Source organism: Aquarana catesbeiana, linkage group LG01 (assembly GCF_042186555.1).
Source record: "Aquarana catesbeiana isolate 2022-GZ linkage group LG01, ASM4218655v1, whole genome shotgun sequence".
NCBI classification, from domain to species: Eukaryota; Metazoa; Chordata; class Amphibia; order Anura; family Ranidae; genus Aquarana; species Aquarana catesbeiana.
The window spans coordinates 696,445,927-696,473,060 of NC_133324.1; the positions used below are offsets into that span (position 1 = coordinate 696,445,927).

General features: G+C 42.1%; 1 protein-coding gene and 1 long non-coding RNA gene across 5 annotated transcripts in view; both read right to left on the reverse strand.

Moving 5' to 3' along the window:
* LOC141111433 (cilia- and flagella-associated protein 337-like) overlaps nt 1-4,805 on the reverse strand; it is an 89,723-nt gene extending 84,918 nt beyond the window's left edge. Inside the window, exons 1-3 of one of the 2 annotated variants that reach the window (XM_073603740.1) lie at nt 4,722-4,774; nt 285-352; nt 123-187 (exon numbers count right to left, since the gene is read on the reverse strand). Coding sequence is in view for 1 of the 2 variants with exons in the window: in XM_073603734.1 (XP_073459835.1) it covers nt 123-335 (213 nt within the window). In the remaining variant the exon portion in view is untranslated. Of the gene's footprint in view, nt 1-122; nt 353-4,721 lie in introns of both variants that reach the window. The other variant, XM_073603734.1, reaches the window with a different exon arrangement.
* A 6,233-nt stretch (nt 4,806-11,038) lies between these two features.
* LOC141111466 (uncharacterized) overlaps nt 11,039-27,134 on the reverse strand; it is a 66,552-nt gene continuing 50,456 nt past the window's right edge. For 2 of the 3 annotated variants that reach the window (XR_012236425.1, XR_012236426.1), the window contains exons 2-3: nt 23,060-23,427; nt 11,039-12,893 (exon numbers count right to left, since the gene is read on the reverse strand). This is a non-coding gene — a long non-coding RNA (uncharacterized lncRNA). Of the gene's footprint in view, nt 12,894-17,397; nt 17,829-23,059; nt 23,428-27,134 lie in introns of those variants that run through there. The other variant, XR_012236427.1, reaches the window with a different exon arrangement.

A 27,134-nucleotide genomic window follows, 5' to 3' on the forward strand; every position in this document is an offset into this window, starting at 1 on the left:
GATAGGGGTTTTAATCCCTCTGTTCACTGTACAAAACCAAAAAGGTTTGGCTTTAAACTGGTAATTACACCTCTGCAGATTTATACAAGTAATATCATGTACACCGGGAATAAAATACTCACCAGAATAAACCGACTTTTCTTCAGTTTAAGATCTGATGTCCAAACTGAGAGAAGACCATCTTGTCCTAATGCCAATAATGTATTGTCAGGCATGGGAGATATCTGTATGAATGGTTCCCTATGTGGAGTGTCTGTTATTACTGCAGGAAGCTGAAAAGTCACCTTGTAATTTGGTTGTTCATGAAGATGATGATGAGACTCCAGTTCTTCCATACTCAGCACCTGTAAGACTAAATTAAAAAAAAACAAAAAAAAACAATTAATTTAAACGTGCTTATTTATAAAACATCTCTAAACATCATACAATCTTTGTGTGACTCTTAAGCGGGCCATATGAATGGTTACATTTTTACTGACTGTTCCTATGAAATTCTGAAAAATTGGTCAAAGAATCTGATGATGGCATCATTGAGTCTTCTAATTTATTTTAAAGGCCCTTAAAATTTTCATTCAGACCTGCTAATTTTTCCACATGTATTAAACAGGTTTATTTTATTGCTTATGAATCAATGAAAGAACAGCTTATTTAAATTTAGTAAATTGCATCTATAGAAGTATATTTACAGTATATATGCATTGTATGTATACATGATTGTTAAAAAGAACAAATGTTCATGACCATGAGAGTTCTTATTCCAGATGAAAATTTTCCAAGCACATGCACACTACAGTAAGAAAAATTTTCCATCCTTCGCCTTCAATCTATCTCGTCACTACAGTTGAACACAATCATCAATATGCCCTTATTAACCATGGAAAATCGAACAAAAGTTTAGAAAACAAACATTTTCAAATTAAATTCCACCGTGTATGGCCAACGTTACACTTGAATAATGACAACTATTTTTTTTTTTTTTTTTTATTCAAGTCAATTCGACAACTACAGTGCCTTGCAAAAGTATTCACCCCCCTTGGCTTTTTACCTATTTTGATACATTACAGCCTTTAGTTCAATGTTTTTTTTTTTTATCTGAATTATATGTGATGGATCAGAACACAATAGTCTAAGTTGGTGAAGTAAAATTAGAAAAATATATACATAAAACTATTTTTCAGAAATAAAAAAATGATAATTGGCATGTGCGTATGTATTCACCCCCTCTGTTATAAAGCCCATAAAAAGCTCTGGTGCAACCAATTACCTTCAGAAGTCACATATTTAGTGAAATGATGTCCACCTGTGTGCAATCTAAGTGTCACTTGATCTGTCATTACATATACACACCTTTTTGAAAGGCCCCAGAGGCTGCAACACCTAAACAAGAGGCACCACTGACCAAACACTGCCATGAAGACCAAGGAAACACTCTCCAAACAAGTAAGGGACAATGTTGTTGAGAAGTACAAGTCAGGGTTAGGTTACAAAAAAAATTCAATCTTTGATGATCCCTAGGAGCACCATCAAATCTATCATAACCAAATGGAAAGAACATGAGACAACAGCAAACCTGCCAATAGAGTTGGGCTTTATGGCAGAGTGGCCAGAAGAAAGCCATTACTTTCAGCAAAAAACAAAATGGCGCATTTTGAGTTTGCGAAAAGGCATGTGGGAGACTCCCAAAATGTATGGAGGAAGGTGCTCTGGTCTGATGAGACTAAAATGTAACTTTTTGGCCATCAAAGAAAACGCTATGTCTGGCGCAAACTCAACACATCACATCACCCAAAGAACACCACCATTTTTCAGCAGTCGGGACTGGGAAACTTATCAGGGTTGAGGGAAAGATGGATGGTGCTAAGGGATACGGGATACAGGGATATTCGTGAGAAAAACCTGTACCACTCTGTGTGTGATTTGAGGCTATGACGGAAGTTCACCTTGCAGCAGGACAATGACCCTAAACACACTGCTAAAGCAACACTTGAGTGGTTTAAGGGGAAACATGTAAATGTGTTGGAATGGCCTAGTCAAAGCCCAGACCTCAATCCAATAGAAAATCTGTGGTCAGACTTAAAGATTGCTGTTCACAAGCGCAAACCATCCAACTTGAAGGAGCTGGAGCAGTTTTGCAAGGAGGAATGGGCAAAAATCCCAGTGGTAAGATGTGGCAAGCTCATAGAGACTTATCCAAAGCAACTTGGAGCTGTGATAGCCGCAAACGTTGGCTCTACAAAGTATTGATTTTAGGGTGGTGAATAGTTATGCACATTGATTTTTCTGTTATTTTGTCCTATTTGTTGTTTGCTTCACAATAAAAAAAAAAAAATCTTCAAAGTTGTGGCCATGTTCTGTAAATTAAATGAAAGGGGTTGTAAAGGTTTGTTTTTTCACCTTAATGCATCCCATGCATTAAGGTGAAAAAACACCTGGCAATGACGGCCCCCCCAGCCCCCCGTTTACTTACCTAAGCCCGTCTACCTGCTGTGCGCGTCCCCCGGGGTCCTCTTCTCCACGGAGACTGGCCATTGATTGGATAGATAGGATAGATTGATAACAGCGCAGCCATTGGCTCATGCTGCTGTCAATCACATCTAATGACGCGGCCGCCTGGGGGGCGGGACCAAGTCATACACTCTGTGTCTATGGACGCAGCGTGTATGACAGGGAGCGTGCCCTCAAGCTAACCCCCTTGGGATAGAGCTTCCCAGAGGGGGGTTAGCTATTGCGGGGAGGAGCCGAGACAGCCGCCGAGGGACCCCAGAACAGGAGGATTGGAGCCACTCTGTGCAAAACGAACTGCACAGTGGAGGTAAGTATAAAATGTTTGTTATGTAAAAAAAAAAAAAAAAAAAACGAACCCATACAACCCCTTTAATTCCAGGTTGTGAGGCAACAAAACAAGTAAAATGCCAAGGGGGGTGAATACTTTTGCAAGGCACTGCATTTTGAACATTATTCTATATGCAATATTGTGTTTAAAACCATGTCTGGATCTTTAAACACAGGTAACTAAATGTATAAAAACAAAGGGAAACACATTAGACAAGATCACTGTATTTTTTAACAGAATGAGATAATGCACAAATTATTATATCCATTGCATGAATTGCATGAAATATCAGCAACAGGACATTAGTGGATTAGACACCTTTAATGTAAACCTGTCATAATGGAAATACAGAGGCCGCCATTTGTGACCTCCTTCTAAAATTGCTAGCTGCCTAATGTCAATACTTTCTGAGCCACTAACCTGAAACAAGCTTACAAATCAGAAAGTTCAGAGGAAAGCCAGAAGTCCTTATCAATGTATTGGGACATAAGCATCAGCACAGAAACACATTTTTTTGGCTAAATCTTCAATTTCAAACTGACTAGACAGATAGCATAAAAGACCCATATGGTGTAATGATACATGTCCCAGAGTCATTAAAAACCCTTTAAATTGGTCATCATGGGAATAATTATCCTACTGATTACTGCATTGGGATTGCTTTATAACTGAATCTAAAGCTTTATACATCTATTGAGCAGAAAAGAACTTCAATAGCTTTCAGTTTACTCCAATCTGTTATTTAAATGGGTTTGAACGTATCTAAACAAATTATACAATTTAAGGAGATTGGATACATGTGTAAAATATCAGTGTTCTCATTGTTATGTTATATTTATTTATGTCTATTACCCACTTCAGCTCCAAAAGATTTTATCTACTTCAGGACCAGGCCATTTGTTTGCTATACCGCAGTGCGCTAATTTAACTGATAATTACGCGGTCATTTGTATTATTTTTTATACACACAAATAAAACTTTCTTTTGGTGGTATTTGATCACCTCTGGGTTTTTATAACAAAAAAGGGCAAAAAATTTGAAAAAAATATATATTTTTTACTTTCTGCTATAAAACATGTCCAATTAAAAAAAAAAAAAAAGAATCAAGTTTCTTCATAAATTTTGGCCAAAATGTATTCTGCTATATGTCTTTGGTAAAAAAAAAAAAAAAAAAATATTGCCAATAAGTGTATATTGATTGGTTTGCAAGAAAGTTATAGCATCTACAAACTATGGTATATAAATTGGAATTTATATTTATTTATTTTTTTGCAGTCACCATAATTTTTTTTTATACTAAAGGTGTTCATTTTAAAGTTTGCTGCCTCTTTCATCATATTTCAAACATAGACAAATACTGCAACTGTCACTGTATCATTTAAATTATGAACACAATAAATATTTCATTCGACAAGTGTTAATGGTTATAGCATTGATTCATATAGTAAAAGAGGTGTCCAGCTTACATTGTAACTAATAATCCTTTTTTATTTTATTTATATATATATATATATATATATATATATATATATATATATATATATATATATATATATATATATATATAGTATTATTAGTTATTTTTTTAATAATCATACACATAATGCCATTCATTGTATTCCTTCTGCCAAACTGTAAATGGTTTTGCATGTAAAGAAAAAATATTTGACTATATCTACTGAATTTTACAGTCAGAATTTTTTTTTTATTACTAACATGTTCTTTTTATTAAAGGAATGTTACCTCTTTGTTCATCTTTTATACTGAAAGCACCTTCTTTCAATGAACTTCTAACTACAATAAATATTTCAATGAGCAAGTGTTAATGGTGACACTGATTCATCTAATAAAAGAGGTGTCCAGCTTCCCATGTGATTGGAATACTTACAGAGTGTGGATAGAGAGCAGCGTTGGGTACTTCCTGGGACAGCCGTACTATGTAGTGCCAGCAGCACTCTGCCTGTGCTCAAAAGGTCCCATAGTTAACTATGAAGAGGTTGCTATAGTGACATAAATTAGAAACATTCAGTGACACTTGGCAAAGAGAGGGCTGAACAATAGTGAATGCAAATACCTTTCAACAAAGGTCTCTAACCTTTTTTTTAAGTGCCAGATAGGTCTTAATGTAGCCTTTGTAATAGAGGGACCAAAAGGATGAAAAGAATTTTGTGTAAGGACGGAATGAGATCAGCCCATACAACCGTTCAAACATACTTTCAATCAAGTTTAACACGGTTTAATGGGAAAAAAGATTGCACTGTAATGACATAAAATTTACATAAAAATGAGTCCAAGGGGTAGACTTCAAGGCTGCACAGCAGACAAGAATTTGTGTGACACTACTGTGCATGTTGCAATCTGAGTGTACAACTAACTATATTTAGGAGGAATTGTAAAAAAAAATAAAAAGCAACCTTAAAGCGGAGTTCCGCCTGCAAGAAAAAAAAATTAAAGTCTGCAGCTGCTGACTTTTAAAATAAGGACACTTACCTGTTCAGGGCGCCCGCGATGTCCTCACCCGAAGCCAACCCGTCCCTCGGCTCAGGGTGGAGGTGCCGGCATCTTCAGTAAGCCTTGCGGCTTCACAGCCTGTCTCCTACTGTGCATGCGTGAGTCGCGATGTGCGTTCTGAATGGTCCCTGCTGTCTTTTGGGACCTGTGTGTCTTCCAGAAGACAGTGGGGGAGGAGGAGGGGCCAGACATAGTGTAGTTTGCCGCAGATTCTGTGTCGCTCTTCTGCTGGAAGTGGGAGCAAATACCTGGATTAGACAGGTATTTGCTCCCCCCTCCCCCTGAAAGGTGCCAAATGTGACACCAGAGTGGGGGAGGAAGCGGATCAGCAGAAGTTCCATTTCTTGGCGGAACTTTGCTTTATTACAATATTATCATAATAGACATTTTTTTATTATACAGAAAAATGGTTAGATGAATAGGAGAAAGGTCAATATAAACTGCTAAATACACATGAATGAATAATTGGATTAATAATTGAATGAAATGTTTTGTTTACATACGGAAGGTAAAATAAGTATTGAACATGTCATCATTTTTCTAGGTAAATATAATTTCTAAAGATGCTATTGACATGACATTTTTACCACATGTCGGTAACAACCCATGCAATCAATACATATATACAAAGAAACCAAAACAAATAAGTTCCGAAATTCAGTTATATGAAATTAAATGGAATGACACAGGGAAAAATTATTAAACACGCTAACTGAAATTTATTTAATACTTGGTACAAAATCCTATGTTGGTAATGACAGCTTCAAGACTCCTGTATGAAGAAACTAGTCACATGCATTGCTCAGGTGTGATTTTGGCCCATTCTTCCACACAGTCTTCAAATCTTGAAGGTTTTGTGGGCCTTATTTATTAACTCTAATCTTTAGTTCTTTCCATAGATTTTCTATTGGATTCAAGTCAGGTGATTGGCTCAGTCATTCTAGCAGCTTTACTTTCTTTTTTTGAAACCAATTGAGAGTTCTTTGGCTTTGTGTTTGGAATCATTGTCTTGCTGAAATGTCCACCCTCGTTTTATCTTCATCATCCTGGTAGATGGCAGCAGATTTTTATCAAGGATGTCTTGGTACATTTTTCCATTCATCCTTCCTTCAATGAAGTTTGCCAGTACCGTATGCTGAAAAACAGCCCCACACTATGATGTTCCCACCTCCAAACTTCACTGCTCGTATGGTGTTTTTGGGGTGTAGTGCAGTGCCATTTGACCTCCAAACATGGTCAGTATTATGACATCCAAAGAGTTCAATTTTGGTCTCATCGGACCAGAATATATTTTCCCAGTATTTCACAGGCTTGTCTAAATGTTGTGCAGCAAACTTTAAACAAGCTTCAACATGCTTTTTCTTCAGCCATGGAGTCTTGCGTGGTGAGCGTGCATACAGGCCATGGTGCATTACTTATTGTTTTCTTTGAAATAATTGCACCTGCTAATTGCAGGTCTTTCTGAAGCTCCCAAGTGGTCCTTGGCTCTTGGACAACTCTTCTGATAATTATTTTCACTCCTCTGTCAGAAATCTTGCAAAGAGCACCTGGTCGTGGCCAGTTTATGGTGAAATTATGTTCTTTCCACTTCCGGATTATGGCCCCATCAGTACTCACTGGAACATACAGAAGTTTAGAAATTCTTCTGTAATCAATGCCATCAGTATGTTTTGCAACAATAAGGTTGCGAGGGTCTTGAGAGAGCTCTTTGTTTTTAACCATCATGAGATGTTTCTTGTGTGACACCTTGGTAAAGAGACACCTTTTTATAGGCCATAAGTTGAGACTGAACCAGCTGATATTCATTTTAACTTGCAGGGGGCAAGATTGCTTTCTAATTACTAATATATTTCAGCTGGTGTCTTGGCTTTTCATGCTTTTTTTGCACCTCCCTTTCTTCATGTGTTCAATACTTTTTCCCTATGTCATTTCTTTTTCGTACACATAACTTAATTTCTGAACTTATTTGTTTTGGTTTCTGTATATGTATGGATTGCATGGGTTTTCATGTTTCATGATTTCATGTCCATAGCACCTTTAGAAATATATTTACCTACAAAAATGGTGACATGTTCAATACTTATCTTACCCGCTGTATCTGTCTAGAGTTCAGCTAGTAATGGAAGCTTCATTAGCTCTCACCTAACCTGGCAATTTTTATCTTTTTTAACTTGATTGAGATGTCACCAAATGACACTGCATCAGGGGCGGACTGAACATTAGGGCACTCAGGCACTGTCTGAGAGCCCGGGGCCACCAGGGGGCCCCATCAGGGTTGCCAGTCTCAGTAAAACCAGGGACAGTTTGTAAAAATCTGTGTTTTTTTACATCTGTCCCTGAAATGTCCCTTACCGACATCCCTTTAATATAAAAAACCTGAGGTTATAGCTGCTCCGCCTTTCCACTGCCTCCTTAGCCAATGGGAACACAGTGTACCCATCCCCTTCCCCAGCACGGCTTATTTGACATAAGAGCAGGAGATGCCTACTGCTAGAGGACAGAAGAGGGAGGAGTGTTCATAGCCTGCACTATGGGAGGGGCTGCAGCCTGGAAAAAGGTAAGCTGGCTGAGCTGAACAAAATGTATTGTTGTCAATGCTTACCCTGGTGAGCAGGGGGGGAGGGGGAAGCTGTGTTTCTTCTAGGAGGGCCCCTCCTGTCTCTAAGGATGTTAGATCAATGTTATCAATTTCTGCTACACCTCCCTACTCATTACCTGCCCACCAGTACACAGGCACAATCTCCTCCTCTCCTGCATTACCACATTCAATGTCTGTGATCTGCTGGAGCACAACAAGTACCTGCATGCCATGAGATGGGGGCAGCAGCAGTGTGTTTAATCAGACTGAATTTCAGATGAAAAGTGCTGGTGTGTGTGACTGTGTGTAAATGTATACTGTCTGTGTGTATATGTTTAATGTGTGTATGTATGTATACTGTATGTATGTATACTGTGTGTGTATGTATGTATACTGTGTGTGTGTGTGTGTATACTGTGTGTATACATACTGTATGTATGTATACTGTGTGTGTGTATGTATGTATACTGTGTGTGTTTGTATATGTATGTATACTGCGTTTGTATGTATGTATACTGTGTGTATGTATGTATACTGTATGTATGTATACTGCGTGTGTGTGTATATGTATGTATACTGTGTGTGTGTATACTGTGTATGTGTATGTATGTATACTGTGTGTGTGTATACTGTATGTATGTATACTGCGTGTGTGTGTATATGTATGTATACTGTGTGTGTGTATACTGTGTATGTGTATGTATGTATACTGTGTGTGTGTATACTGTATGTATGTATACTGCGTGTGTGTGTATATGTATGTATACTGTGTGTGTGTATACTGTGTGTGTGTATGTATGTATACTGTGTGTGTATGTATGTATACTGTATTTATGCATACTGTGTGTGTTTTTACTGTGTGTGTATGTATGTAAACTGTGCGTGCGTGTGTCTGTCTGTGCGTGTACTGTATGATCCATGTGTGCCTACTGCCGCTCAACAGAAGTCGATCTAACAATCCCATGCCCATGAAAAATCCACTTGTTGCCATTCAGAGCCATCTGAATAGTGCACTGCTGAGCCTGGCCTCAGATCAGGCAGCAGGGCAGGGCTGGGTGCACACCTGTGCAGTGACATCATGGCATACATCAAGCATGGCTTTTATTCACAAGCCCCACTGCCTGATCTGAGGCCAACCACACTAGTTCATTATTCCACTGGCTCCATGTCTCACTTGCTCAGTTCAGAGCCTACAACAAGTGGATTTTTCTTAAAAGCCTTTTCCCACTGGCTGCCTGCCACACCAAGCACTAAGGTGCAAAGGTGTGTGTATGGGGACACTGATGGAAGGTGACTCTGGGGGTTCTGCTGAAAGGTTGCACTCTGAGGGCTCTGCCATTAGGTGTCACTCTGCCGTAGGGTGGCACACTGGGGGCCCTGCCGTAGGGTGGCACACTGGGGGCTCTGCTGTAGGGTGACACTTGGGGGGCATTGCCGTAGGGTGCTACTCTGGGGGCTCTGCTGTAGGGTGCTACTCTGGGGGCTCTGCCGTAGGGTGCTACTCTGAGGGCTCTGCCATAAGGTGTCACTCTGGGGGCTCTGCCATAAGGTAGGACTTTGATGTAAGGGGAGACTCTGTGGACTGTGATGTATAGGGAGAATGTTGGTACTTTGATGTAAGGGAGGACTCTGATGTGAGCGTCGCACTCATCATGACTGCTGTACTTTATATGTTGTTTTGTTTGTTACCTACTCATGACCCACGTACTCTGTACATTATACTGTACATAGACCTGACAAAGGTGTTCATTGTCTCAACAGTTGCTGTTTTTAATTAGGTTCTTATGTGAGGTAGCCTCAGTAAGAAAAAAATATACTTTTTTTTTATTGTGCATAAAAAACATATATTATGGAAACATTTATCAGCATTTTAAAAACAAATGATCCTTTGACTGAGATTTATTTGTGTCTGTGCGACACAGTAATTAGAATGTTATGGGTACAAGGTCTGTTGTATGTTTGCATTATATACAGCAGATGCAGGTTCTGTTCAATCCTCCTTTAAGACTCCCCCACTGACCATGCCCATTGCTCACAATGGTGCACTATGCATGCCGCAGGTCATCATCTCCTTGGTAGCGGTCCCAGTGCAGTATTTTTCACAGGGGCCCATGATGCTGTTAAGGTGGCACTATCCATTAGAGGCTCCTGGTGCCTTTAGTGGATCACCAGCTCTAAGTCTCCTGACACTCTGCATGTCACTGAGCTAAGTGCCCCTCCGCATGGGTATGCCCACATTCATGTTGCGTCAAAAAGATGGCTGCCGCGTGGTGACCATCTGTAAGCCTAGGGGCCCCATAATCTCCTATTGCCCGGGGGGCCCCATGAGTTGTCAGTCCGCCCCTGCACTGCATTCAGCATGTTGCGGTGCCATTCTACGCAGTGAATTGAGCTACATAAAAATACAGACCATGTTATGGTATGAAAAAGGAACATCAAAATCAATTAGTTTTTGAAGATCTTCTTTTATCCAGGTCGCGGTATATCTAGTAGAAGTTAGCCACATTTAGCTGAACTTGTTCTGTAATGTTGAAGATGTTTCATTAATCGTCCAAGTCTCTTTTTCAGTTCTAAGGTTTATTTCCTCCTCAACATTAAAGGATAAGATCACCTTTAGTAACATGTTACATGCTACACCTGTATTCAACCCCCCCCTCCCACCAAATCCCCCCACTGTGACAGCGAGCATGGGAGCCTCTCCCAGCACCCGCTGTCACAATTTAAATATAGTTCGACTGTGGGGGGTTCTGCCCACACAGCTACGTCATTCATTCACAGAGTCCTGTGAATGAATGAACTACAAGTCCTGTCTGCCATTACGGTGAGCAGCCTCGTAGTTCATTGATTTGTCCTGCTCTTCAGTAACCTTCAGCCCATACAGGAAGTATGGGCATGCAGCTGTACTGAGTGTCTGTAGGAGCCTGACATAGCACCCATGATCTTCTGATCAGTGGTGCAATGTTTTGCAGGCTCCATTGTAAAAAGTTATAAATGCACATTTTTCTTTTACCTGCAAAATCACGTGCATTTAGTATTTTTTGTACAAAAGGTAAAGAACTAATCCAGTTGAATGTGACTAACTACTACTAGAAATCAATTGTTTTCTATTTGCCCTTGCGTTAAAGCTGAAATTTAGTTATTTGCTTATATTTTTGTCTTCCCTGGTTCCTCCGCTCCTTGTAAAATAATAATGACATTGACCCCCTTAGGAGCTGTTGGATTTTTGTGTTCTCCCCCACATGCACAGTCAAGCAATAGGAATTTTCCGGCATTTACTCAGTAAGTCAAAAAACAGTCTAGGGCTCTTTGTTTTGTTTTTGGTTTATTAGGGGATGAACTTGGATAGGTATGGGAAGTTATAGGATGCCCAGAACTGTAGCTTAAAGACAACTTGAGGACTTGAAGGCTGTTCTCCCACAGGATAAACAGATCAGCCCAACTTGTAAAGAAAGGTTTCCAATCACTGAATGCAGGGGCGCTATCTCTGTAGAAAATGCCAAGCCACCTGGTTGCTCCTTAGATTCCCCCAATCAAGAGGTGTAGGGTAGCTGTACTGGCTTTAATGGCTCTAAACTATCCCTTGTTAGAAAGTTAGCTGGGTATTGCACCTGGCTGCTTCTCCTCTATAGGGGTAGAGTGGTTGAAGCTACTCACTCAGTCCCTTAGGTGAATCCTGTGGCACATGTGACTGCTGAACATGCCTTCTGCTTGAAAGTTCCCAATGGCTCCCAGGATGGCTTCAGCTAAGCCTAACTGAAGCTGAAAGGGTGTGAGGCTCCATCTGCTGCTCTGGTCTCTCTCTCTCAGCTCCTTCCTTCTGCCCAGGGGTAGAGCCCCCCCAGCATAGGGATCCCCTCCAGACAACTAGACCCTGCACTCTGCTCTCAACTTGGCCAGGCTCCATTCTATTTATGGGCTATCTCTCCACCTTCTGCGCCATCCTCACCCAGGGATTAGAGGAGACTGCATAAATCTTCAGTCCTCATCTCTGCCACGCCTCCCTCTGAGTATTAGCACTCTCCAGCAGTTCTAGAAGCCAGGAGGCAACAGAGACTCAGCCCTTGGAGATCTGCCAACTAACTCTAAACAAATTAACCCTGGCTCCTCTGCCTACAGAGGATCCTACACTGTACACAAAGGGTGCTACAGCATTTTAAAATAAAACTTCTGTTTTCATTACATACTTTTTTTTTTTTTAGACCCAAGGACATCATCACTGGGTCTCTGAGCTTCTCTTGGCAATGCAGGCCGATAATTGCCAGTGGGAGCACTGGCATGGTGCTGTACATAGCTTTCCTCTCAAAGGCCCTCAGCCCTGATGAAAGCAGTGGACTGGATTATGGGATGAGTTAGGCAAATATTGAAATACTTAGATGGGTTGATGTTGATCTGGAGGAGTGGGCAGTCTTAGGTAAACTGTATTTATATGAAGACTTGTAGATGGGGCTATTCTACACTTCCTCCTGTTTCCTGATTTGCAAAACAACCATTTGCAGAGTGAACCCTCCATGTAGTCACACCCCTTTTTTGTGCCTCAGCCATTTGCAGGGTATTCTGCCAACTACGTCAAGTGTAGTCAGGGCCACTCTGTATACCATATACGTAAGGGGCACAAGCGGCAGAGTGGCTCAGGTATTAAACAGAGCTTCAGGCACATGACCATTTCTTCCATCAAGCTCATGTTTTGACACGTGCATGGACGCAGGCCATAGGCCACCCTCTCTTCTCACTCCCGGTCACAAAAAGGAAACAAAACACAGGATGGTACTTTTAAGGTGTGGTTCTTCAGCAAATAAATAACTCAATAACTCAATATCTCAATGAAGGTAACATCAAGGACCAGTGATAATCTTATGCCAGATATGCAGATATTGATATATTCGTCAAGATGCAAGTGATGCTGGTATCTTGAAGAAGGTAACCTCCTTATCACAACAGGTTTCGCTAAAAAGCTTCATCAGGAGATGGGTGCTGCAAGTGTAAAAATAATACATAAGATTACAATCGCAATAGTGTGGAGCAGATGGTCAGTGATACAGTATGTGGACCAGCCAGACTTACATCAAGGTATATACTCAGTACAATTAGAAAAATAAAAAAATATGGGTCCTGGCAAGATGCGTATGTCATGCATGGCATTCAACAAATCAGGTGAGACCCCCAAAACAAAGAAAGGGAGCCAAAATAGAATGGCCTGACCGAAGCACAGATACTAGGAAAAAAAAAGATTGTCACTTGAAGTTACCTCTGTCTTGAATGTTAAATATTTGTGTATATCCATACACACTGCTCTATATTGCCCATTATTACACGTTTTTATCTACTTGTATATAAATAAAGATTGTATTTTATATATTTTTTATATTGGTTTTCAGTTATTTGCTGAAGAACCACACCTAAAAGTCCCATCCTCGGTGGTGTGGTGCCTAGTGGCACTTAAATAGAAACAGTGAGAACCTCCATCTTTGACGGAGCTTCACGCTAGGATCTGGGATATCTGGAGAATGGAACTTCTCACGGATACTTTAAATGACTCCTTAGATAGACATAATAAGGTTTGGGAACTGTGGCACACCATGGAATATCCACCTTGACTACATCTAGTTAACATTGTCTTTGCTTCCCCCTTCTCTGTCTTGGGGGTGGGAGGGGAACGTGGGTTCCAGGGGATCACGGAGTACATCAGACATCTTCTTTTCTTGATTTCTTTCTTATTCTTTCTTGTCCTACTTTTTTTTGTAATATCCACTTACATTGAAGGCTTAATGGCTGATGTCATTTTTAGGCTTGTGTGCTTGCTCCACATATGTGTTAGCTTCTCCTAACCAGCCATGGTCTGTTAGCCACTTAAAGTTATAACTATTCGTTTTGATACTTTGTACTTTGCATATTTGAGCAATTCCATATGTGTATCTTGGTCATCTGTTATTTTCCTTCTGGCTTGAGCAGTGTTGCAATCCTATATTAATGTAGATTGCTTATAATATAGATTCTTTCGTTGTGTTCCTTTCTTTTATGTTTTTGAAATAAATAAAATACGGTTTTCAAATAAAAAAGCCTCATCTTGTGTTTTGTTTTCTTTTTGTGAATTTTTGGGGATATGGTGTGCAGGTATGCTGAATTAATTGTTCCATGATAGTTGTCCAAACCCCCTGATTACAATTACATAACCTATTTCTGACCAGAGTACACACTTGCACAGACCTGTGCCTTACGTGTAGTCCAGGTCAGAGTTGCTGAAGTTCATCTGAACACTCGGAGCCCATACCACCTGGGGGCCATGCCACCTGGGGTGTGTTACCTTAAGAGGTCATCTCTTACCACCAGGAGGGTGACTGTTTATCAACCACCACAAGCTCTGTAGCTGACCAGGAGGCACCAAACACCGCACAGTTAGCATGACTCCACTCTTAAATTAATGTAATCTTCTTTACACACACTGCAGAGCAGTAATGGGTACATTTATAAGATACACTTTCTGGATACCATTTCCCAACTAAGACATTGAAGAGACAAGGAGTTTCTTTGCTTTTAAAGCAGAGTTCCACCCAAAAATAGAACTTCCGCTTTTCGGATTCCTCGCCCCTCTCCGGTATCACATTTGGCACCTTTCAGGGGGAAGGGGGAGCAGATACCTGTACAATTCAGGTATTTGCTCCCAGTTCCAGGTATAGATAGCCGCAGTATCCGCAGCTATCTACGCCATGTCCGGCCCCTCCTCCGTCCCACCCCCCGCGCTCTTCTGGGAGACACACAGGTCCCAGAAGACAGCAGGGACCAGTGAGATCACGCAGCGCGACTCGCGCACACATGAAGTAGGGAACCAGGCTGTGAAGCTGCTTCACTTCTTGACTCCCTTACCGAAGATGCCGGCGCCTCCACACGGGAGCCGAGGGACAGATCAGTTTCGGGTGGGAGCAGAGGGACAGATCAGCTGACAGATCAGGTTTGGGTGGGAGCCGAGGGACAGATCAGCGCGGGCGCCCTGGGCAGGTTAGTGTCCATATATTAAAAGTCAGCAGCTGTAATATTTGTAGCTGCTGACTTTTATTTTTTTTTATTTTTTGGCGGAGCTCCGCTTTAACTTTACTTAAAGTGTTACTAAACCCAGTAATATGAAAATAGTTCATCTCCCCCCCACACACACACACACACAGTGCCCACAGCTTAAAAATCATCTTTTTACATTGATATATTCCCACTATATACCTTTTTGGCTGATCTGTATACCACGGTCAGTGATAAATTGCACAGTTTCTCCAGTGCTGAGGGTTCAGAAAGGTGGAGATTTTCAGATTTTCACTACAGCCTGTATACACACCCACATGTGTGATGCCAATATCATGTGACCTGGCTATCTCTGAGAACAAGTAACTGTTCTCTCCAGCATAAAAGAAACAAATGAGCATGTGCAGGTTGGCTACCCTGCCACAACTGAGCATGTGCAGGTCAGTTACCCTGCCTGTGTTAGCTGGCCTTCCCCAGATAGACAGTGCAGGAAGGGGAGGATCTGTGCATAAAGGATAAAACAGCCTTTTTACACAATGCAAGTTCCACAGTGAGTATAACAAGCATGTTATGCTGCATATACAGACTGATTTTACTGTTGTGGGTTTAGTAACACTTTAACCACTTCAGCCCCGGAAGATTTTACCCCCTTCCTGACCAGAGCACTTTTTGCAATTCGGCACTGCGTCGATTTAACTGACAATTGCGCGGTCGCACGACATTGTACCCAAACAAAATTGATGTCCTTTAATTCCCACAAAGAGAGCTTTCTTTTAGTGGTATTTGATTGCCTCTGCAGTTTTTATTTTTTGCGCTATAAACAAGAAAAGAGCGACAATTTTGAAAAGAAAACGTTTTGTATTTTTTGCTATAATAAATATCCCCATTTTTTTTTTTAAAGCAAATTTTTTCTCAGTTTAGGCCGATATGTATTCTTCTACATATTTTTGGTAATAAAAATTGAAATAAGCGTATATTGATTGGTTTGCGCAAAAGTTATAGCGTCTACAAAATAGAGGATAGATTTATAGCATTTTTACTATAATTTATTTTTTTTACTCGTAATGGCGGCGATCTGCGATTTTTATCATGACTGCGACATTATGGCAGACACATCGGACAATTTTGACACATTTTTAGGACCATTGGCATTAATACAGCGATCAGTGCTATAAAAATGCATTGATTACTGTAAAAATGTCACTGGCAGTGAAAGAGTTAACACTAGGGGGCAATCAAGGGGTTAACTGTGTTCCCTCAAGTGTGTTCTAACTGAAGGGGGGATGGGATTGACTAGGGGAGATGACAGATCGCTGTTAATACTTTGTATGAACAGACGATCTGTCACTTCTCCCTTCAGAGGACCGGGATCTCTGTGTTTACACACAGAGATCCTGGTTCTCGCCGTGTCACGAGCAATCACGGGAGCCCGACGGTGCACCGGCGGTGGCCGTCTAAGGAAGCAACGTAACATAACATCGATTCGTCTGCCCATGCCATTCTGCCACAGTAAAACTGCGGTGGCTGGTCGGCAAGCGGTTAACAACAGTAGAAAGTATAACAGTCCATACGTTGGTAGAAGATGCAGAACATCAAGAGAGCAGTTCCCAAATCCTGGGATAGTCTTCTAAATGTTCTGGTAACTGTCCCATTATCACACATGGTTTACAGGAGGGATGCTATGGTGTACTCACTGGTGTCACATGGCATGCTAGTCCCAGGCCATGAGCCTACTCTGCTCCAGAGCTTTCTCCTCAGGCTCCAGGGGGTGCTCTCCCACTCTCACATTGGTATCCTTCTGAGTTTCTGCTGGTGGTTCGTCAGATTAGGCAACCTGTTCAAATTTGTAACAGAAATGACGTTTCGTCACCACCATCTTGCTACACCCTGCACTCGTTCACAGTAAGGATACAGTGAGAAGGCGACAAGCAGACATCTTATTACACCCACCGGCAGTGGCGGCTGGTGAAGTTTTAGCATGGGGCGACGCCAGATCCCGCCCTTCTTTTTTGACCCATCCCACTTCTCATAAGCCCCATCCCTTATATAATCTACTCACTCTGTCCCCTGTATTACACTTGCTTCCACCCATAGTGTCAGGAGTATACAGCTGCAGCATCACAGCAGAGAGTATACAGCCCCAGCATCACAGCACAGAGTATACAGCTCCAGCATCACAGGACAGAGTATACAACCCCACACCGCAGGACAGAGTATACAGCCCCAGCATCACAGGACAGATTATACAGCCCCAGCGTCACAGGGCAGAGTATACAGCCCCAGCGTCACAGGGCAGAGTATACAGCCCCAGCATCACAGGGCAGAGTGTACAGCCCCAGCGTCACAGGGCAGAGTATACAGCCCCAGCATCACAGGGCAGAGTTTACAGCTCAGCATCACAGGACAGAGTATACAGCTGTCGGAAACCATGAATCAGACTAAGACAGAAGTACAGTTAAATCACACTTGTTTAATAATAATAATGAAAAGGTAAACATTGTAAACGTAGTCAAAACATAGCCAGAGTTCAGGAACCGGAACAGATAGTCAGACAAGCCAAAACCGTAGCCAGAATATGATCAGGAGAAATCACACTTGTTTAATAATAATAATAGTAATAATAAAAAGGTAAGCAGAGTAAACGTAGTCAAAACATAGCCAAAGTTCAGGAACCGGAACGGATAGTCAGACAAGCCAAAACGTCAGGGAGCCAGAGATAAGCGTAGTAGAACAGCAAGCAGGATCTGGAGCCAGAAGGAATGTCAGCCAAGCAAATCTTTAACAGGAACACAGGAGAGCATCTCTAGAGATTTGACCAAGGCGAAGGCAGAGATCATCTGGGCTGGACGGCTTAAGTAGGCAGGACTGATGAGCAGGATATCATCAACAGATGAGTCACTGTGGAGAGAAAAGAACTGGCAATTAGCCGAGCTGAGCGGCCAGCTTTGTGAAGGAAGGGCTGAGCCCAGCCCTGACAACAGCTCAGCCTCACAGATCAGGGTATATAGCTCAGCATTACGGATAGGGTATACAGTGCAGCCTCACAGATTAGGGTATATAGCTCAGCATTACAGATAGGGTATACAGCGCAGCCTCACAGATCAGGGTGTATAGTGCAGCCTCACAGATCAGGGTATATAGTGCAGCCTCAGTCACAGATCAGGGTATATAGTGCAGCCTCAGTCACAGATCAGGGTATATAGTGCAGCCTCAGTCACAGATCAGGGTATATAGTGCAGCCTCAGTCACAGATCAGGGTATATAGTGCAGCCTCAGTCACAGATCAGGGTATATAGTGCAGCCTCAGTCACAGATCAGGGTATATAGTGCAGCCTCAGTCACAGATCAGGGTATATAGTGCAGCCTCAGTCCCCAGATCAGGGTATATAGTGCAGCCTCAGTCCCCAGATCAGGGTATATAGTGCAGCCTCAGTCCCCAGATCAGGGTATATAGTGCAGCCTCAGTCCCCAGATCAGGGTATATAGTGCAGCCTCAGTCCCCAGATCAGGGTATATAGTGCAGCCTCAGTCCCCAGATCAGGGTATATAGTGCAGCCTCAGTCCCCAGATCAGGGTATATAGTGCAGCCTCAGTCCCCAGATCAGGGTATATAGTGCAGCCTCAGTCACAGATCAGGGTATATAGTGCAGCCTCAGTCACAGATCAGGGTATATAGTGCAGCCTCAGTCCCCAGATCAGGGTATATAGTGCAGCCTCAGTCACAGATCAGGGTATATAGTCCAGTCACAGATCAGTGTATATAATGCAGCCTCCGTCACAGATCAGGGTATATAGTTCAGTCATAGATCAGGTATATAGTGCAGCCTCAGTCACAGATCAGGGTATATAGTGCAGCCTCAGTCACAGATATATTACACCCTCCTCAAGACCCACCTCTTCTAAGAAGCAGGACAACACAGGACGGATCAAGCGCCTTGACGATGATTCAGTTCGCATTTGTTGCGCTATACAAATCACTCACTCACTCACCCTCCTGTACATATTACCCCCCCTCTCTGTACATATTATCTCCTCCTGTACATATTACCCCCCTCCCTGTACATATTACACCCTCCTGTACATATTACCCCACCCCTGTACATATTACACCCTCCTGTACATATTAACCCCCTACCTGTACATATTACACCCACCTGTACATATTAACCCCCCCTCCCTGTACATATTACCCCCTCCTGTACATATCACCCCTCCCTGTACATATTACTCCCTCCCGTACATATTACCCCCTCCTGTACATATTACCCCCTCCTGTACATATTACACCCCCTCCCTGTACATATTACACCCCCTCCCGGTACATATTACACTCCCTCCCTGTACATATTACCCCCCTCCCGGTACATATTATCCCCTCCTGTACATATTACCCCTCCTGTACATATTAACCCCCCTCCCTGTACATATTACCCCCTCCCTGTACATATTAGACCCCCTCCCTGTACATATTACCCCCCTGTACATATTACCCCCTCCTGTACATATTACCCCCCCTGTACATAGTACCCCCCCTGTACATAGTACCCCCTCCTGTACATAGTACCCCCCTGTACATATCACCCCCCATACATATTATCCCCTCCTGTACATATATGTACACCCTCCCTGTACACAATAGCCCCTCTTGCCCACATTTACCCCCCTTCCTTTTACACATCCCCCCCATGCATTGCATCCTCTGTGTACACATTGGCCCCTATCCCCCTACACATTGCCTTCTTGCACTTGTTCACTATCTCCAAAAATATGGCTGAGATGTTGCAGTAATTACTGCTCAGCCTGGCAGGGGTTAAAGCTGATGCTGTCGCTGACTCACATTCTCTCCTCACATTCTTGAGATCCCTAATCTGCCGACCTGTCAGTTCCCCGGAGTACACAGCAAGGATGGCAGAGCTGAGAAAAGTCCCATAACAAGTCACTGAAGCCAGAGTACTGCGTGCCGATTGCAGGCTTCCCAGAGAGAGATCTGATTCTTACCTGGGGGCAGTCACAGCATGAGAGACGTCCACCTGGAGCATGCTTATGTGTAGGAGCTGGAGGACAGGGAGGAGTTAGGCTAGGAGAAGGAAGAGCTGCTCCGCCCCGCCATAGCGAGTGACGCCACTGCTCTCCACACAGCGGTGAGCCGGGAAACCGGAAGTGACGCGGCAGTGGCTGCAAAAAGCCCCACCCAGTCTTCCTCCGACCCCACCAATTAAAAATCGGAAAGGAAGCCACGTACGAATTAGTGAGGAGTGGGAGTGTTTGCCGGCGGACCGCTTGCACTCCAAACACTCCCTTAACATGGGCAAATCAGCTTCCCAGCTTGCAATCAGCTGATTGCAAGCTGTTAAGCTTCCCATAGACTGCTGTATGTCCGATGCCTGGACACTCTTAAAGGGACATTTTTTTTAAATTTTAGCTTGGGCGGGCGGCACCCATGCACCTCCTATGGACGGGCCGCCACTGCCCACCGGAGTAATGCATTGCACACTTATTTTTAAAAGTAAATTGAGCTTTTATAATGAAATACAGCATTTAAAAATCTGTCTGACATTGGTGATGAGTTGTGAAGTGTACTAAAACAAAAGCATACATCAATAGCTTGTATTGATTGGCTCCCGCTGAAGAGACTGGTAGAGAGAGTCAGCAGATAAGAAGTGGCTGGAGAGATAGATAAGCCTTGCTGCATTCAGCCAGCATGATGGATTCTGGAGGCCAGAGTCTTCTCATTGGAAGACCAGACTGGAGGATAGTAGAGTAGCTGAGATTAAATGGGGAAAGAGCTATAGTTCTAAAGTCTATCTCAATAAAATAAGGGCCCTAAGGTAGGAATAAAATCTATAGACTAGAGCACATTATAGTAAGTTGTGGGAAAGGCCAAAATAAACAAAATAGTACATTTTAGGGTGATTTCCTAATAGACTTTGCCTAAACACTGAAAAGCTGCACAGTATAGATAAATAGAGCCACGGGGTCCCTCTTATGGATAAGGGCACTGAAAGCAAACTTTTCCCTTAATCTGAATTGGCATTCATTCCATAACGGTGGCTTTGGCGTGGAAGAACATCTATTCCTAACCAGGGTTCCTCCAGAGTTTGCTAGGGGTTCCATTAGCTGTGGCTTATGTACCTGCCATTTGATGGAGTCTGCATAGTTCCAGGGACAATTACACTTGTACAGACAGGGGTATGATGCCACTGATCTTTTTAGCTGTCTGTAAGGGAGGCATTCTTCCCACTGACCACCAATAAATTGGTTTTAGCAGGGGCTCCCTGTGACCTGAAAATTATTTTAAGGGTTCCTCTGAAGTAAAAAGGTTGAGAAAGACTGGCCTAGAATTTAGCCCCTTCAGTATAATACTGAGCCTATATTATTCTATGTAATGGCAGTTAATATCACTAGGGAACACCCCACTATGGTTAACATTTGGCAACAACCATTGTGGACTGCAAGCATACCTTATTTTTCCCTAAATATAAACCTGTTAGTATGAAATACAATACAAAAATGCAATACAACCAAATGTTATTCTTATATATATTACGTCAAGTTTTGGTCTCCTTATACCAGTTTATGTACCTTTGTCAGCATTGGGGTTGGGTGTTTTCACATTGGTATCCCTGCTACCATTTTCAGGTCAGTGAAACTTTGTGATGATGATAATGAACTTTAACTAACAACTACTATTTCTCTTGGCCAATGTATTCCCATGTTCTTTGGAACATCCTGCAGTTATTTTCAAGAATGTTACTGTTAAAGTGATACTAAATGATTTTTTTCTTTATAAAGAAAAAAAAAATGTTATACTTATCTGTTCTGTGTAATGGCTATGCAAAGAGCAGCCCCAATCCTCCTCTTCTCAGGTCCCCCCACCCGTGCTCTGGTTTCCACTGGGTTCCTCGCCTCTGCTGAGTGCCCCATAGTAAGCTGCTTGCTATAGGAGCACTTGTGCATGCTTGCTCCCAAGCCTCACTTTGTATGTCCATTGCCACACAGAATGGGGCTCAGTCCCGCACCCCAGGTGGCTCTCACTGCTTGGTAAGAATGCATAAAAGTAAAAAACCTTCAGCCTTTAGAACCACTTTAACACATTAACCACTTGCCAACCATATAAGGCAGCATATATGGCGGCAAGGCGGCTCGGCTGTGCCAGATCACGTACCTAGTACATGATATGACACTTTTCTGGTAGAGGGCGCGCGCGTGTACCACCGGCGACCCAGCTGTGTTGTGATTAAACACAGCAGATGTCGATCATTGGGTTCTGGCCTATGGATTACCGCTGGCACCTGGCGATCGTCATGAATTTACACAGGACAGAGCCCTGCTTATGTAAACAAGGCAGAGCCCTGTCCCGTCAGCGGGGAAGTAATAGATTTTTCTTTCACCACAAAGCAGGGAATATTATTATTATTATCTAAGGTACTTATATAGCGATGTCAATTTACGCAGCGCTTTACATATACTTAGTACATTTAGTATACTTAGTACACTTAGAACTTTTGCGCAAATCAATCTATATACACTTAATGAGATTTTTTTTTTTTACTGAAAACAAGTAGCAGAATACATATTGAATTAAATTTATCAAGAAATTTGATTTTTTTAACTTTTTTTTTATATGTGTTATAGCCGAAAGTAAAAAAAATATATTTTTTTTTCAAAATTGTCAGTCTTTTTTTGTTTTTAACGCAAATAAAAAAATGCAGTGGTTGTCAAATACCACCAAAAGAAAGCTCTATTTGTGGGGAAAAAAAGGATATAATTTTTTGTTTCAGTACAGTGTTGCACAACCACGCAATTGTCAGTTAAAGTAACGCAGTGCCGTATCGCAAAAAATGGCCTGGTCGTGAAGGGGGGGGGTAAATCTTCCAGAGGTCAAGTGGTTAATAAAGTTTTTTTTTTCTTCACCTTTTATTTTCTTCACCTATTTTTTTGTTTGGAAATGTGTCGCTTGATGTTACTTTAAAAACTCACATGTCAAAGTGCTAACTGATACTGATAGTAATTGCTATATAATCCTTTCCAGTCATTGTGATTTTAAATATACCAAATAAAAAAGCAGCTATATACACATAGGTGAACTTTTTTTTTTTTTTTTTTACCTGGTAAAGGAGTTCACCTACCTCTTCCAGATTGCATAGTTGGGAAGATAACCTCCTCTATTTTTCATTCAGCTTCACATATACATCTCTGAATTGAACTTGGCAGGAGGCTGCATTCACACCATAGTGTTTCCTGAGCGCACACAAAATCACGAAATTTTGCACCATTTTTTTTTACGAAAGGTGTGAAAATCATGTATCTCACTCTTGTGGTGCTATATATTGTTAAAGCAGTAGTAAACGCTATACAACCGATACACTTAAAGCATAATACCAAAAGTAAATGCACTTTCAAATGCATAAGGATAATCCACAGCGTCATGTAATTGTTCTTACGATTTCTGCAGCATATTATTATTGTAGCTGTTCCATCTGAAGCTGCCGGAATCCTGGAAAGGAATGGAATAGAAAATAAAAGAATAGAATAAAATAGAAAAGAATATAACATTTTTTATAGATTTGAATAGAATAGAATAAAATAGAAAGAATATAGCCATCTTTCAAAAATTTGGACTTTGAAAAGAATAGAATAGAAAAGGGTAGAGTAAAACTGAACAGAATAGAATAGAAAATAAAAGAATAGAACAGAAAAGAACAGAATAGAATTAAATAGAAAATAAAAGAATAGAAATAAAAGAATAGAATAGAAAAGAACAGAATAGAATTGAATAGAAAATAAAAGAATAGAAATAAAATAATAGAATAGAATAGAATAGAAAATAATAGAATATAATAAAAAAAAAAATAAAATAAAATAGGCTATAATTAAAAGGATATAACCATCTTCTGGAATTCGAATAGAATAGAACCAGCTATTCTTCACAACGAACTTGGATCGATTCAATATTTTCAATTTGAATTAATTTTGAATTCTTCGAATTCACTGGAAAAATTTGAATCCAGTCGAAAACGAATAAATTAAACAAAACTAAGCTAAATGAATTTAGTTACAAATGCAATGAAATAAAATTAGTAACTTAACAAATCAATCTGAAACTCAACAATTTTTTTCATATTGAACATTTCTAGTTTTCACACAAAAAAGTTGATACATGGCAAAGTGCGCAGTTAAAAAATACTCACAGCTCAAAAAGGTGCTTGACGTATTTATTTACATTTGTGGTTGAAGTGAATAGGTCCTAGGCGTGTGGAGTGACACTGTGCAAAAAATGGGAATATGTGTTCTGTCCATCAACTACCAGAAGAAGAAAGGTGAGCTATCATCCCACACTCTTCTGTCCCGCTACCCAGAGGACACGTTTTGATACACGTGAAATGGTTTTCCGGGGACAAGGAAAATTGTTTATCTGTAGTTATGGTAACATTTTAAATAAAGATTTGAGCAGAAGAGCGTAGGATTACATCTCATCTTTCCGTTTTGTGTGTAGCTAACACTGTAACAATTGCTGCACTTGGCAGAAAGTTGGGCAAGAGCCAACATTGAATGGATATATTGATCGCTACATGTAATGTCTGATGTCCATCCAATGCCCCCAGCATAGTTAGACCACCATCACATCTGAGTGCTTTGTAGCTCCATGCTCAAATCTCCAAAACTCTCAACAAACATAATCTCACATAATGAACCACTTGCCGCCCACCCAAAGTACTTTTACTGCGAAGCTGCAGCAGCTGCAGGCTAGGCAATGTAACTGTACATCGTCTCCGAACCTCCGGGTTTGCAAATGCCCCCTGCTGACCTGTGCTGTGAGTTTTTCAGCAGGTTACAGCCAATGATTTTGGTTGTACATCTGCTGATGGGCTGTGGCCAATCACAGCTCAGAGTTCTGTGTTTACAAACACACAGAACTCTGTACACACACAGCAATCTGGCTGTTTCTTCTCCCTGAAATCAACTCTGAGTTCAAGGAGAAAAAACTGCCAGATCTGTGAGTTTTTAAAACCGCAAATATTACACTTGTTAGGCACACAGTTAACCCCTTGATATTAACCCCTTCCCAGCATCATTAGTACAGTGTGTGGTATTATTACTGATCACTGTATTGGTGTCCCCTGATGCCTTTACACTGAGAACCGAGTGATCAAACACCGCCGATCACTCGGTTTTCAGAGCTCCATGAGCAGAGAGCTGGTAACTGTCAGTCACAGCTCTGTGCTCTTCTCCCTCCACACTCATTGGAGCGCTGGGCTGTGGAGGGGCGGGGAGCAGTCAGCTCAGGCGACTCGCTGAGCGGGGGTCAGTCCAGGCACCTGGTGGATCCAGATTTTATTGTTGTGATGAAGCGGTGCCTGGACTGAGATCCCTTTCACACTGAGGTGCTTTTCAGGCATTTTAGCGCTAAAAATAGCGCCTCTCATGCCACCCCAGTGTGAAAGCCTGAGTGCTTTCACACTGGGGCGGTGCGCTTGCAGCACGGGAAAAAAAGTTCAGCAAGCCGCATCTTTGGGGCGATGTACACACCGCTCCCAAAACACCCTGCCCATTCAAATAAATGAGTACCTGCAAAGCACTTGGGGAACGCTGCAACATGGGCGCTTTTAACCCTTTCTTTGGCCGCTAGTGGGGGTTAAAAGCTAGCGGCTGAAAGGCACTGCTATAACTAGTAAAAAGCACCCCGCTAGCAGCCAAAAAGCGCCACTATAACTAGTTAAAAGCGCCCCACTAGTGGCCGAAAAGCGCCACTATAACTAGTTAAAAGCTCCCTGCTAGCGGCCGAAAAGCGCCACTATAACTAGTTAAAAGCTCCCCGCTAGCAGCCGAAAAGCGCCACTATAACTAGTCAAAAGTGCCCCGCTAGCGGCCGAAAAGCGCCACTATAACTAGTTAAAAGCGCCCCCGCTAGCGGCCGAAAAGCGCCACTATAACTAGTTAAAAGTGCCCCACTAGCGGCCGAAAAGCGCCACTATAACTAGTTAAATGCTCCCTGCTAGCGGCCGAAAAAGCGCCACTATAACTAGTTAAAAGCACCCTGCTAGCGGCCGAAAAAGCGCCACTATAACTAGTAAAAAGCACCCCGCTAGCGGCCGAAAAGCCCCCTTATATCTAGTTAAAAGCTCCCCGCTAGCAGCCAAAAAGCTCCGCTATAACTAGTTAAAAGCACCCCGCTAGCGGCCGAAAAGCGCCACTATAACTAGTTAAAAGCACCCCGCTAGCGGCCGAAAAGCGTCACTATAACTAGTTAAAAGCACCCCGCTAGTGGCCAAAAAGCGCCACTATAACTAGTTAAAAGCTCCCCGCTAACGGCCAAAAAGCGCCACTATAACTAGTTAAAAGCTCCCCACTAGCAGCCGAAAAGCGTCACTATAACTAGTTAAAAGCACCCGCTAGCGGCCGAAAAGCGCCACTATAACTAGTTAAAAGCTCCCCACTAGCAGCCGAAAAGCGCCACTATAACTAGTTAAAAGCACCCCGCTAGCGGCCGAAAAGCGTCACTATAACTAGTTAAAAGCACCCCGCTAGTGGCCAAAAAGCGCCACTATAACTAGTTAAAAGCTCCCCGCTAACGGCCGAAAAGCGCCACTATAACTAGTTAAAAGCTCCCCACTAGCAGCCGAAAAGCGCCACTATAACTAGTTAAAAGCTCCCCGCTAGCGGCCGGAAAGCGCCACTATAACTAGTTAAAAGCGCCCTGCTAGCGGCCGAAAAGCGCCACTATAACTAGTTAAAAGCGCCCCGCTGCCAGCCAAAAAGCGCCACTATAACTAGTTAAAAGCGCCCTGCTGGCAGCCAAAAAGCGCCGCTATGACTAGTTAAAAGCGCCCCACTAGCAGCTGAAAAGCTCTGCTATAACTAGCGGCACTTTACAGCTAACAAAGCCCCCGCCCCAGTGTGAAAGTAGCCTTATATCCGTGACATCAGCAGAGAGAGGACTTCAGACTGCTCTCTGCTGAAAACGGGTCATAGAAGTGCAAAACGGACTGCACTCCTGTGACCCATAGGAGAAGACCAGCCAAATGAGCTTTGGCTATACTTCTCCTTTAATCGTGTATTAATAAAGTTGGTTTGTAATATTTTTATATATTTGTGTTTCTGTGCCTATAAAGGCCATCATTTCTGGTAATGCCATTATTGCAGTGTCAGTTAGTGTCAGATTGTCTGCCACACCTATCACCACCATTACTAGTGTAGCACTAA